Raw genomic sequence first — 13,057 nt, 5'->3', positions numbered from 1 at the left:
AACGAGTGTTGCCCCGCCCCGCCGCTGGCGCGGCGCAGCGGGCCGGGCGGCTCGGCCGGACGAGGCCCAGCCCCGGGCGCGGAGGGGCAGCGCTGTCCCGCGTCGCGGGCCTCTCCTTCGCGCAGCGAGGCAGGTGCCTGCCCGCTGCCACCGCGCGCGGCGAGCTAGCGTCGCACCAAGCACGCCCCGCAGTGCAGCCCGGGTGCAGAGCCCCGTGTCCCCCGCCCGGGGGCGAGGCGCCGCACGCAGGAGCTCCCTACCCCGGGGCGGCCTGTGGCTGCCGTGCCGCGGCAGGGGGCGAGTTGCTCCTCTACGCTTTCCTCTAGCCCAGCCTGCCGCTTTAAGGCCCCTCCCGGCCGCCGCGTTAGCCGGCCCGGGCCCGGTGGCGGCCGGCGGAGGAGGGGGCTCCTGAGCGGCGGCTGCCAGAGCCAACGGGCGGCGGGGAGGGGGGCGGGCGCTGCGGGGGTGTCGGGTTAGAGCGAGGCGTGACCCGGCTGACAGGCGCCGTGCGTAGCCGTGCGGGCGGGCGCGGAGCCGGGCAGCGGCGAGCAGCGCACGGCAGCGGCGGTCGCGGGCGACGCGGCGTCTCCCCGCCCCATCTCCTGTGAGCCTGGGGAACCTGCAGCTCAAAGCCGCCGCCAGCCACAGCACCATGTACCCCGGCAACAAGCGGAAAAAGCTCTGGCGGGAGGAGAAAGGTACTGCTGCCTCCTCCCGCGCCGCGCCGCCGGGGCAAAGTCCTCCCGCTGCCCCGCGCCCCCCGCAGGCTGGTCTCCCAGCGGGACAGGCCGGCGCCTTATCCCCTCCCTTCCCGGGCTGGCAGCGAGTCCCTTCCCCACTGCGGCGGGGGGCTGCCGCGGACGCTTGTGCCTCTCCTGGGCCCCTCGGTGCCCGCCTGTGCCCTGTCGGTGCGGCGGCGCCCGGGCCCTCCTGCCGGCTCCTGCCTCCCGTGCGCTGCCCCCCCACCCCGCTCCAGTATGTGTTTTGCCCCCTGCTCTCCTCTCCCGTTGCGCTTTTCCCCGTTCCCTCGTAGCGGGGACAACTTGGAGCGTGTCTCTCGGCGGGGGTCCATTCCCCGCCGGCCCCGGCGGGGCGATGCGCTGCCCCTGCCGCTGGCTCGCGCTGCTGGCCGGGGCGGCGCCGTGTTGCGCGAGCGCGTGGTAACGGGCGTAACGGCTGCTCGCCCGCCCGCGCACGCGGCCGTTGGGAAGGGTGGGGCGGCGGGCAGGTGCGGGGCGGCCGCTGTGGAAGAGGGGCGCCGTGGGCCCGAGGGGGGACGGTGTGCGTTCCCTAAACTCCCTTCGCAAACTCCGCTATTGTGAGACTTCTTTTTTTTTTTCTTCCCTCTTTTCTGAAAGCTGTCAGTATTAAAATGAAGGGGAAAAAACTTCCAACGTGGGTAAAAAAAGAACACTCAATTTGTGATGAAATTCTGCTGTAAAGCTACCACGTAAAGCTACCACGTGGAAAAACTTGTATTTCAGATAGGAAAGAAGTTGGATTTACTGGAAGGTGCACACATAATCAGAATATACCTTTATTTTTTTAATATGTATGGCTTCTGCTGTTTATGGGGGAAAATGGCTCACTTGTATTACCAGTGCTGTGCTCTATGAGTTCATAAATCAGTGTTGATGCTATCAGCAGGAAATGTTTAGGCTCTGGTAAGCTTACTGCCCTCACTCTCCAGAAGTCTTAGTTTTTAATAAAGAACTTCTCCCTTCTCCTTCTTCCCTGCCAAGGTTATCTTGTTTTTAAAACCTGAGACCGAACATGAAAGTTGTCATCTTCACAGACAGCATGGCACAAGCATTGTATGCTCACCTTGCCATTTTGATTTTTTGTATTGACCACCTGGAAAGCAATGCAGTTACTAACACAGTAATTCACCCATCAAAAGTATATTACTGGCATTGGCTAGTAGAAATCTTTCCTGAAAAGCTAGTGTTGACTTAGCCTAAAACTCCTACAAATAATTCAAAAATACATAAGGATGAAGAACAAAACTTAGTGTGATCTGCTGGTGTATTTTTTTTCTTCCTTCTATCGTTTCTGTGATGGGGTACTTGAAGTCAAAAGACAAAAGATCTACTCAAGAGATGGAGCTTATCCTCTTTGTGGCAGAAATGAAATATGCAGCTCTGAAGAAAAATACAGAAGAAGAACAAATAATTAGTAAAGAGGTTAGCTTCTGTCAAACACCAGTCTGGAAGTGAGTTACGTCTCCTATTGTTTTCTTTCAGAACTGTCTTTCAAAGAATGTTTTTACAGTTCAGGTGAGACAATCAGCTTCTACCACATAGCTAAGTTTGTGTTTGCAGCAACAGAAAAGATATAGTTAACTCTCCTTAACACATGTTTTTATATGTAATCAGCTGTTACTAACTTATGGGCATCTTTAATGCTGCATGTTATTTTCTAAAATACTGCCTTTTTTACTGGGGGCAAGTGAGGAAGAGATTATGGTAGGGTCTGGTGAGTGTTTCCATTGCTTCACACTGCCCCTGCTAGTTCTGTTGCCACGATTGTTACGGGGAGCTTCTTCCCAGGCTGGGACAAGTGCGAATTTATATGTGGACTGGCAGGTTAACTTAAGGAGGGGGTCAAGTTAAGCAGCTGGACTGCAGGGTGGAATAAGTGAGATGCAGGTGTATGTTGTCATTTTCTTAGTCTACTGTGATGATGATGGTGTCCATCAGTACAGTGAAAGCCATCACCTCTGAGGTAAGGTCACAGTAGTGAACGCGAAATGCAGCTTAAAACCAATGGTGAGATTTTTCTGTCCAGTAAAAATGTTTCTGAGTGCTACCTAGCCAGAACTTGATGCTCACCAAGCAAACAGGTATGAACAGTGTTTGCTAGTCTTCTACTCCAGTAACTGCTTTCTAGCATTATGTTGCTGAAGTTGGCCCTGGATCTTTCAAGTGAAGAAAAACTTCTGCATTGTCATTTGCATTACTCTTCAACTTGTAGCCCTCTGTGACCATTATTATCAAGTATTTTCTTTACTACTTTCAAAACTTTAGAGGCTCAGTTTCCTTCCCTTTTCCCAGATTCTTTTTGAAAACTAATATTAGGTTGGGTCTGTCTGTACTATCCTCGTTTGTTCTCAGCCCTATGTAAAACTAATAGCATCTCCAAGTTCTGTTCTTCCCATGAAGCTCTGAAATTATTTTTAATCTTTTGTATTGTTTTTAAAAAAATTCTTAAACGAGAAGAAGAAAAGAGATGCAACTTGCTACATATTGAGTTCAAAGCAACTGATAATAAGCTTGATTTCCTTAATTACTTTTGAGAAAATTAAGAAATGGTCCTTATTCTCCCAGGAAGGATTTTGTTGGAGATCAATTGAAATGGAATAAGGACAGAACTAGGGCTGGTATTGGAATCTTACGCTGCAAGATTAGTCTGTCTGTAAACTTTGAAAACACACTTTATTAAACTACATGCAAGAAACTTCAGTTATTGGAAGCATCTTCTAGGAGATTTGTGTGCAACTAAAACTTTTTGAAGTCTCACTGCTGACTTGTCAGAGTCAAGTTTAAAACCTCTCTTCTTTAGAGAATGACTTTTTTTTTTTTTTTTTTTTTTTTTTTTTTTTTTTTTTTTTTTTTTTTTTGACTTTGGTCGTTGACTTTGTACCTTCTTCCAGAGGGCGTAGTAAAAACATTCTGTGCTGGTTAGTCCTTTAAAGGTGATGCATATGTGTCTGTGCATGTGCACACATAGTGTATCTAATATCTTCAGGTTTTCCTTACTGTAATACTTGTAATGTGCTTGTAAAATATCTTGTGTTTTGCATGTGTGAAGATTAGGCAGTAGAGCTAAGTGCATATCCACTGTGCATAATGGCAATTGTAGTAACAGTAGCAGTTTTTTTGTAAATATTCAATTAAGATATCAAGCCTGAATAATGATAAAGATTTTTTTGTCAACTGAAGTAGAAATCAAAAATATAAAAATGTTTCTATTTTGTCATGCAAGTCTGCCACTTAGATCAAAGCTCTCCCCCCCAAAAAAAAAAAAGTTTTTTTTTTTTTTGAAAACTAACTTTCTAGTGGTGCAGAGAGTAATCGTATAGTCAAATAACCAAAGGCATATTCTGAACCAATTCCAAATTTCACTCATTCAATATTCCTTCAACTTGGTATGAAAATACAGTTTGCTTTGTGTCCATGTGGTTCTGGATCTCATAAGTCAAATATATTGATCTACTTTTCTTCCTCCCACACTTCTGAAAATACTTGAATTATCAAATACTGATGGTTATAAAGAGAAATTGTTACTATGGTTCAGCTGCAGTGCCACTGCCAGAACGTGTACAGAAGCTTGATAGGTTCATGAAATACGCTCTACTATTTTACTTTCCTTCCTTCTTCCTTATGGAAAGACACATCTTGTGCAGAGCTAATACTAAGCATTTAAAAAATACAGATTGCTTTCTTCTGAGCATATCTGTCTTGGTTAGTGAGATGGGGAAGTAAACAGGCTTGTAAACCAGTGAACAGCGTTTAGCAGCCCGCTGCTGCTAATGTTGGATCACTGTGATTTTTGTAACGTTTGTCCAGTGCATGGAAGTAGGCTTATCTAACACCTGGGGATTCTCATCAACCACAGTATGTCACTCAAACTTGCATACTTGTATTGCTTACTCTTGGGTAACATGTGTTTTAATGTTTTCTAAAGCTATTGGTGGTTGGCCCAAAATGGGGTCAAATGCTGTTGAATGTGTCTAAAGCAAATGACAGCAGATTTCTTCTGTTGAAACTTAAATAACTTGAAGAACAACAAATAACCAACCTAAAACCTTTTTTTTTTTTTTTTTTTTTTTTTTTTTCCCCTCCCCAAGAGTCTAGAAAATCATGCAAGATTTGCTTAGGCTAGTTTTTTTTGTAATATATTAGCACATGCTTTGTTAATTCTGTGCCATTCTCCCTATTTCTAACTGCTGGCATTTGTAAATCTGACTTAGTAAAATATGTAGCAGTTGTGATACTCTCAGGGTTTTTACAAATATTTTTGGTTTATGAACACAGAATCTAAGGAATATATTTTAGTACCTGAAAATTTATATAACAAGTTTCATATTTAGTGAACCTGCTGTTAGTTGCCTGATCTGTGAATTAAAGTGACAGGAAGAAGTAGTGCAGTAGTGGTGGAGGGAGGAAATTTGGTCAGCTGAGAGAGCAGTGAAGAGGCATTTATTTTTGCTGAACTGGGATGTCCAGAAATAGGTGTATGCTGTTTTTCAGATATGCTGTGTGTTCAGCTGTTATTTGTAGCTATTTGAATCACCCGTGCTTGTTTCCCTCAAACAGAAACTGTTTGCATCAAGGACACTGATTTGGTCGCGTTGTGGCCAATGTGCAAGAAAATAAGAAAGCTGGCAAAACACTTTTTTTCCCCCTTTTCTTTCTTCCTTAAACAGAGCGTTTGCTGAAGATGACCTTGGAGGAGAGACGCAAAGAGTATTTAAGGGATTATGTTCCACTGAAAGATATTCCAACATGGATGGAAGACATAAAAAGCAAGAATGAAAGTGATGGTAAGTAAAGTGAGGGATCTTTTTAAATGAAAACCATGCTGTTTTCTTAGCTTGAAGTTACATTTAAGAGAACTAAGACTTGAATTCCTACTGTTAGTGAAGTCTACCTTATGTGGGGACAGAACTGCTTCAGGGAAAAACCCCTAAATTTCTTGAAGCATTTCTAGTGTCCTCTAATACTGCACATATCACCAAACAGCCTTTAAGTTTGTAAAATAGCTATTCTCTACATCAGTTCTATTTGCAGATACTATGACTGCCAGCCATCCCTAATGAACGTTGTTATTAAAACTAAACTAGCACGATATTATGGGAAATCTGAGTGAAATAGTGTTCTTGTTGGTGGCTGAAAAACAAAGTGTGCAAACTGTGGTGCTTTATGAAAATTCTGGAACAAGAAAAGATTGGACTTGAAGGTTCTGTTGAAAATAGCATTTCTTTCTTGTGGTCCTATTTCTTTTTTGAGGGTGAGCATCAACGTGACCTGGAAAACTTCTTAGTGTGTGCAGCATTATCATCAGGGTTTCCATGACAAGTGGACTTGTCCAAATTAAGCGTGAATCTGACTTGCATCTCCCCCCCCTCCAAAAAAAAAAAGGAGATATTAAGCAGTTTAAGCAGATATGAACATAATGGTAAAAGAACTACCTTATTCTTCTTTCTCCACATATGCGTGCAAGAAGAGGGACTCTGATGTGGTCTCCTCCTGCTTTTTCTTTCTATATCTAGTTATCCTACTTGGCCAAAGCTTGTTCTTGGAATGTTACTACGAGGACTGAAGTGTTCTCTGCTGGCAGTCTTCCTCCTGCAGATACAGCACCAGTTTTTCAACACTTTCGTTATCATTAGGGGTGAATGCTGACCAATATGAACAGATGTGTAGAGTAATCTTGTGACTGCAAGAGAATATGGTCTTTCTGGTAATATTCTACAGTGATATGTAGCCTGGAACTAATTAACAGTTTTTGATAAAATGAGAAGGCTGTAATAAGTTGAGGGAGCTGGTGGATGTTGTTACCAGGCCGCTCTCCATCATCTTTGAAAGGTCCTGGAGAACTGGAGAGGTGCCTGAGGACTGGAAGAAAGCCAGTGTCACTCCAGCCTTCAAGAAGGGCAAGAAGGAGGATCCAGGCAACTATAGGCTGGTCAGCCTCACCTCCATCCCTGGAAAGGGGATGGAACAGCTCCTTCTGGATGTCATCTCCAGGCATATGGAGGAGAAGAAGGTGATCAGGAGTAGCTAGCATGGATTCACCAAGAGGAAATCCTGCTTAACCAATCTGATAGCCTTCTATGATGGAATGACTGGCTGGGTAGATGAGGGGAAAGCAGTGGGCATTGCGGACCTTGACTTCAGCAAGGCTTTGGACACTGTCTCCCGTATCATCCTCCTAGGTAAGCTCAGGAAGTGTGGGTTAGACGAGTGGACAGCGAGGTGGATTGAGAACTGGCTGAAAGGCAGAGCTCAGAGAGTGTTGTCATCAGTGGCGTGGAGTCTAGCTGGAGGCCTGTGGCTAGTGGCGTCCCCCAGGGCTCAGGACTGGGTCCCATCCTGTTCAACTTCTTCATCAGTGACCTGGATGGGGGGACAGAGTGCCACCTCAGCAAGTTTGCTGATGACACCAAGCTGGGAGGAGTGGCTGACACACCTGAGGGCTGTGCTGCCATTCAGAGAGACCTGGCCAGGCTGGAGAGCTGGTCAGGGAGGAACCTCCTGAGGTTCAACAAGGGCAAGTGCAGAGTCCTGCACCTAGGGAGGAATAACCCGAGGCACCAGTACAAGCTGGGGGCTGACCTTCTGGAGAGCAGCTCTGCAGAGAAGGCCCTGGGAGTGCTGGTGGATGACAGATTGACCATGAGCCAGCAATGTGCCCTTGTGGCCAAGAAGGGCAAAGGTATCCTGGGGTGCATTAGGAAGAGTGTTGCCAGCAGGTGGAGGGAGGTGATCCTGCCCCTCTGCTCAGCCCTAGGGAGACCTCATCTCGAGTACTGTGTCCAGTTGTGGGCTCCCCAGTACAAGAGAGACATGGAGCTAGTGGAGAGAGTCCAGCGTAGGGCTACGAAGATGACCAGAGGGCTGGAGCATCTGCCCTATGAGGAATGGCTGTGAGAGCTGGACCTGTTTAGCCTGAGGAGGGGAAGAGCGAGAGGGGATCTTATCAATGTGTATTAGTACCTGAAGGGAGGGTGTCAAGGGGACAGGGACAAACTCTTTTCAGTGGTGCCATGTGACAGGACAAGGGGTAATAGTCAGAAACTGAACCACAGGAAGTTCCGCCTGATTGTGATGGAGAATTTCTTCACTGTGAGAGTGACGGAGCACTGGAGCTGGTTGCCCAGGGAGGTTGTGGAGTCTCCTTCTCTGGAGATCTTCAAGGCACGCTTGGATGCAACCCTGTGCCTCGTGTTCTAGGTGGCCCTGCTTGAGCAGGGAGGTTGGACTAGATGATCACCAGAGGTCCCTTCCAACCTTACTGATTGTATGATTCTGTGATAAGTTTCCTTCAGTGCAGTATGGAGGAGCTAACAGACTTGCCAATACTGGTTTCATCAGCATGTAATGCTGTCATCTATTCCTAAAAGCAGCTTGATTGATTCTTGAAGTGCAAATGTGTATCAAAAGAGCTGAGCTAGCTGTATTACAATAGTAGCTGTAAGCTTTTACAGTAGTTTTTTTTTTTCTCCTATACATCAAGAAGTTTGTCCACCTAGGAAACAAAGGTTGCATCAAGTTGGTACATCAAAAGACTTTTCCAAGTTCATTTAGGACCTCTTTCTGTGGGAATATTGAGTCCATCTGTTAATCTATCCTTCCTATCCTAAACTATGTTTTTCTTTCTGAGTACTCTAGAATTCTGTATAACTGGTGAATTTCACAGATTTGATTCTAGTTTGGATGTTGAATGTGACAAGATGTGGATTTGCATTGTGGTTGTTGTTATACTTCTCTTAAGCAAAATATCAGTCTAATATGTAGGTATAGAATCGTGCCAATGGTAGATTTAATTTATCATACATTCTCTTGCATTCTTTCTGTTAGTACCTGGCACACTGCAAAAAATACTGGAAAACAGTAGCTGAGCTGAAACACTTTTTTCTTTGTCTTTTTTTCCCCCTTCTCTGCTACTTAAAGCTTTGTTATACTGTGTATTCAGGAGGAAAAAGTAGTAACTTTGTTTTCTTTTATGTATTTGTTCAAAATAAGCCATGTAGAGCAGTGAACATATAGAAGATTAGGCTGCTTAAGAACTTGAACATTTCAACAGATCATTGCAATTGAAAGAAGTTTGTTAATGTGACTGTATCTGTGTCAAACTTTATTTCTCTTAAATGTTGATTTCATTCTGAAGGTATCAAGAATACTTGAGAGCTGTTCTTCTGTACTGAAATATTTAAAAATTAGAGTTTAGGTCTGCTTGCTGATGAAAACTTCTGCTTCATATACTGGAATGTATGGATCGAAACCAGTACAATGTAAAGAAGACTGTGGAGAGGACACACAAAGTCCCTGTGATCAAGTCTTTGGTGGCTTGAAAATGCCATGCCCAAGTTCTGCTATTTCTTGCAGTGACGAACTAAGGAGATCTGAAGAGCAAGGGGGAGGGTGGTGGGAAATCAGTGCACTTGAGAAGCCAAGAAAGCAACTGATCAGGAATAGGAAAAAGTTCTCTACTATTTACTGCTAACACTATATACTGTGAATAAATGACAGATTAGCAAAATATTGAGAAAAGATGATGAGGTGAATTGAAGGAAGGAACCTAGAACAAATAAACTGAAATAGGTGTGATCAATCACTGGCTAGAAGTAAGAGGTTGTATGAAAAGAGGAGAGCACCCAGTACCAATAGATAAACTAACTGGTAATGAAAGGTGTTCAGTACTGTACACTGTATAAATTTTGGGACTGATTTTTTTTCTCCGGACTAAAAGTCAGAAAAATCTCTGGATGAGCACTCCAGAAGTTTTATGGTATCAGTTTTTAAATATGAATGGGTTAGTGTGTAATGGCTTAGTAATGTGGAGTGTGTTACGAGATTCCAGTTAGACACACCTCTTTAATATCTGGAGGTTAAACAGATGAATATTATAAGTTTATGGGTGGAACTGTTGAAACTGAAATAGTCCAAAATTTTCATGTTGGGAAAGAACCAAGCTGACTGCTAGAGTCTCCCTACGTGTTCTTTTGAGTAAAGTTTGGAGAACATACCTTAGTTTGAGGAGGACAGCATTTCCCTTTTGCATGAAATAGCATTCAGAATTAAACTGTGAAGACTACCAGTAAAGCCTGGTGTACACTGGTCTTAAGTTAGCTTTGATAAGGCTGGAAACCTCTATAATTGAGGGATGCATAGCACTCCTCTCGCACCCCTAGCAAAACTGTCTGAAAATGGTTGGAACTTGAAAGTAACTGTTTATAGTTTTGTCCTGGTTTAACTCTTCTATGATGAAGACAAAAATCAACAATTTTTATAGGTCTCTTTATATGGAGGTGAGTCTTGATTAGTCACAATAAATTAATTTGTTATATATTTCAAGATGGAAATTGGCCAATATTTTTGATGCTTTTTGACTGGAGGAAGAAGGGGAGCAAATCAGGGAAATAAGCCTGATAATGTACTGCTCTGGATTGAGGGAAGGAGGCAAGGCTGCACTGGCATGTGTGTTTCCATAAGGACTGCATTTTCAATGTTTCTAGCTGTTGGTTTACAGTTTTGCAAAGTTAGACAAGTGGCCCTCAAAGATGAAGTATCATAATATCTGTTTTTCTTCCACTGCTATTATTGACAAGTTGCCCTTCTTTGCCTCATGAAGGGAATGATAGGAAGGGAAATAACTTCCTGTTCTTGAGGTAGCTCTGTAAACACAGAAGCTTTCCTGTTTTAATCAGACTTTTTAGCGAAATGAGAAATTGTGTGCTTAGAAAACTAAGAATTTGGGAATTGTTGTTACTGAGTTTGTGCATCATGGTAAAAAAAAATGCTTCAAAAAATGAGATGAATTACATAGTTCAACTCTGAATATCTGACAATCCTGCAGTATGCTAGCCTGGAACATTCGTTTGTGTAGAAGCAATGCCAAGAAAAATGATGATTTTGGGTGATAAAGAGGTTTGCTAATGATAAGAACTGCTTTTGATAAGATGATTCAAAGGAAGGCAATAATAACTCCTGAGAGATGTGCGGGTTTGTGGGGTTTGTTTTGTGAAAAGATGTTGAGGTCTGTAGGTGAAACAAGGTCTTGAAACATGTTTAGATGTCTTGACTGTCTCTGGATTTTCTTAATATGCTGTATTTTTAGAAAATGATATGATTCACGTGGTATTAAAATTTCAGTGTTAAAGTGGATTAATTTGAATGTATAATGGTAAGGTTTGGATTTATTAAAAGTATCCTGGCACTTTGAATCAGTAGCTTTCTAAATAGTCCAAGTGAACTGACCCAAGATTATAGAGACAAAGCGTCTAGATAAGCACCTCAAGATACTTACTGTTTAAAGAAATTATATAGTAATACTGAGCTCCACTGACTGATGTTTCTTGACGATGAGCTAAATATAGGTGATACTGGCTGTTTCAGAGCTGCTTCCTGTGACAGTTTCTGATACGAATATTTGTTCTGTGATAATTGGGGATCAAGTTGATGATTATTGTAAATAAGTCATCAAACAGCTAGCAGAGAGTAATGACATTAGTAAGTCCCAGTGTACAGTGGCTACACAATACAACCAGTAACCTGAAAGTGAGAAATCGCATCTCATTCAAACTACTGATTATCTTCAATAAGTCGTTAGGAAAAAAAAATTCCAATAGAGCATTATGATTTTTTTCAAAAGCTGCCTGAACATCAGTGTGAGTTCTCCTTGTAACTGTAATAACTATGTAGATACAGTATACTTAAAGATCACTTCTGACCATCACCTTGCATATATCTTCTTTCCTTCTTCTAGTGACTTGGACAAGTGACCTTTAGAACAGAGTTGTACATGAGTGACAAGGATAAAAGTAAATTGAGACATCTTAGCTCAGTGTGATACTTGCTTGCTGTCTTTCAGTTGAAACAGAATTGTGGTTCAACTACTGAAATTCTTGGGTTACCTTAGTAATTCAGGAGTTCTTCAGTTGAGTTCTCATATGAAATTGATGCAACTTGCACAGTTCCACAGTTCAGGATCACCTGTTACTACCTATGACTTTGACTGTGAATTCCAACTTCACTTCAGCTCAGTGCTGTATTTGTTTTTGGCTTTGTTTTTTGTACGTTGACTTACCATTTTGTTATTCTAACTAAACATTTTATCATAAATTGTCTTGAATTCTCTTTTCTCTAGTATGTTTAGGTCAGGTAGCTATGTCACTTAAATACATGTGGGAAATACTGCTTGTTAATTGCTATGTATTATACCTGATGGTAGAGGAATCACACTAAAAGATTGAAGTCCTTTCTACATAGTCTCTATGAATTGTATGAAGATCATGATAATAATGTATTTCAGATATTTATATGAAATGACTTTTCTTTTATGGATGTGGCTGTAAGCCTGAGTGCTCATTTTTGTTGTCTATCTTTGATTTTTGTTGTCTGTCTTTGTTGTGCGTATGTTAAGAATGCAGTAAAGGAATTGGAATGGTAGCAGCCATTGTGTGGCAGGCATGGACCATGTGTGCAGCTTATTGCTGTGTTCTGAAGTCATCCAGGACTTTGCCCATGGCATAATGTACAGTGGCTTAAGGCTAAGGTGACTTACACTTGGTTGCAGTTGAACTCAAAAGCTACCAGAGCAATAGGAAATAACTAGAGTACTGTGTGCTTTGCTTGTTCCAGGCACTTTGCTGTCTGCTGCAGGTCAGGGATCTGCCCCAATGGATGCAGGATAGGAGACCAATGCAGAACTGACAGTATCATCTTGAGACTCTGCACACCTTATATCTTTCTAAACATACACTTTAGACGTTCTTTCCAAAGATAGCTTGAGATGCACAAAGACATGAAGATGTCTTTGGATGCAAATTCACTTGAGAATAAATAACCTGAGAAGTAATAGTAATGTCTGTGGATTTTTTTTTTTTTTTTTTTTTTTTTTTGGGTGGGCTTGGTAGTACAGGCAAGGATTACCATTTACCTAGTGGTATTGCTAACATAAATGTGTATACAATTCAAACAGTGAGTTAGCATAATGGAAAAAACAGTATGGTAAACAAAAAAGAACCAATGTGTGTTCTGTTGATCTTGTAGCTCCCTGATGAGCAGCATGTGTTTAACCTTTATAAGATGAATTAATTGTGTCACCAAAAGGTGACACTTGCATTGCCATTTTCTTTAAAGTGCTTTGGAGAAAAAGGGAATCTTGCTTTCAGCAAGTGTGAGAGGTGATTATGATAAAGCACAAAAAAACCCCTCTTACATAAATTAAGAACACATAATCTACTGCACCTAATTTTCTCTAAGAAAATAAATCTATTTTTGATACCATTAAAAAGACTTTTTAAGCTAGTATTCCTTGATTTCTTTCA

General features: G+C 42.6%; 1 protein-coding gene across 2 annotated transcripts in view; it reads left to right on the top strand.

The window, feature by feature from the left end:
• Nucleotides 1-498: 498 nt before the first annotated feature.
• The window catches only part of MACROD2 (mono-ADP ribosylhydrolase 2), an 879,171-nt gene continuing 866,612 nt past the window's right edge, over nt 499-13,057 (top strand). For both annotated transcript variants that reach the window (XM_062571756.1, XM_062571754.1), the window contains exons 1-2: nt 499-698; nt 5,429-5,545. In XM_062571756.1, coding sequence (XP_062427740.1) covers nt 653-698; nt 5,429-5,545 — 163 coding nt within the window. In that variant the 5' untranslated portion in view covers nt 499-652. The remainder of the gene's footprint in view (nt 699-5,428; nt 5,546-13,057) is intronic.

The sequence above is a fragment of the Rhea pennata genome, chromosome 3, assembly GCF_028389875.1.
Source record: "Rhea pennata isolate bPtePen1 chromosome 3, bPtePen1.pri, whole genome shotgun sequence".
Taxonomy (NCBI): domain Eukaryota; kingdom Metazoa; phylum Chordata; class Aves; order Rheiformes; family Rheidae; genus Rhea; species Rhea pennata.
Note: the sequence above shows the minus strand (reverse complement) of the source record. Positions and strands in the feature narration are given on the sequence as shown.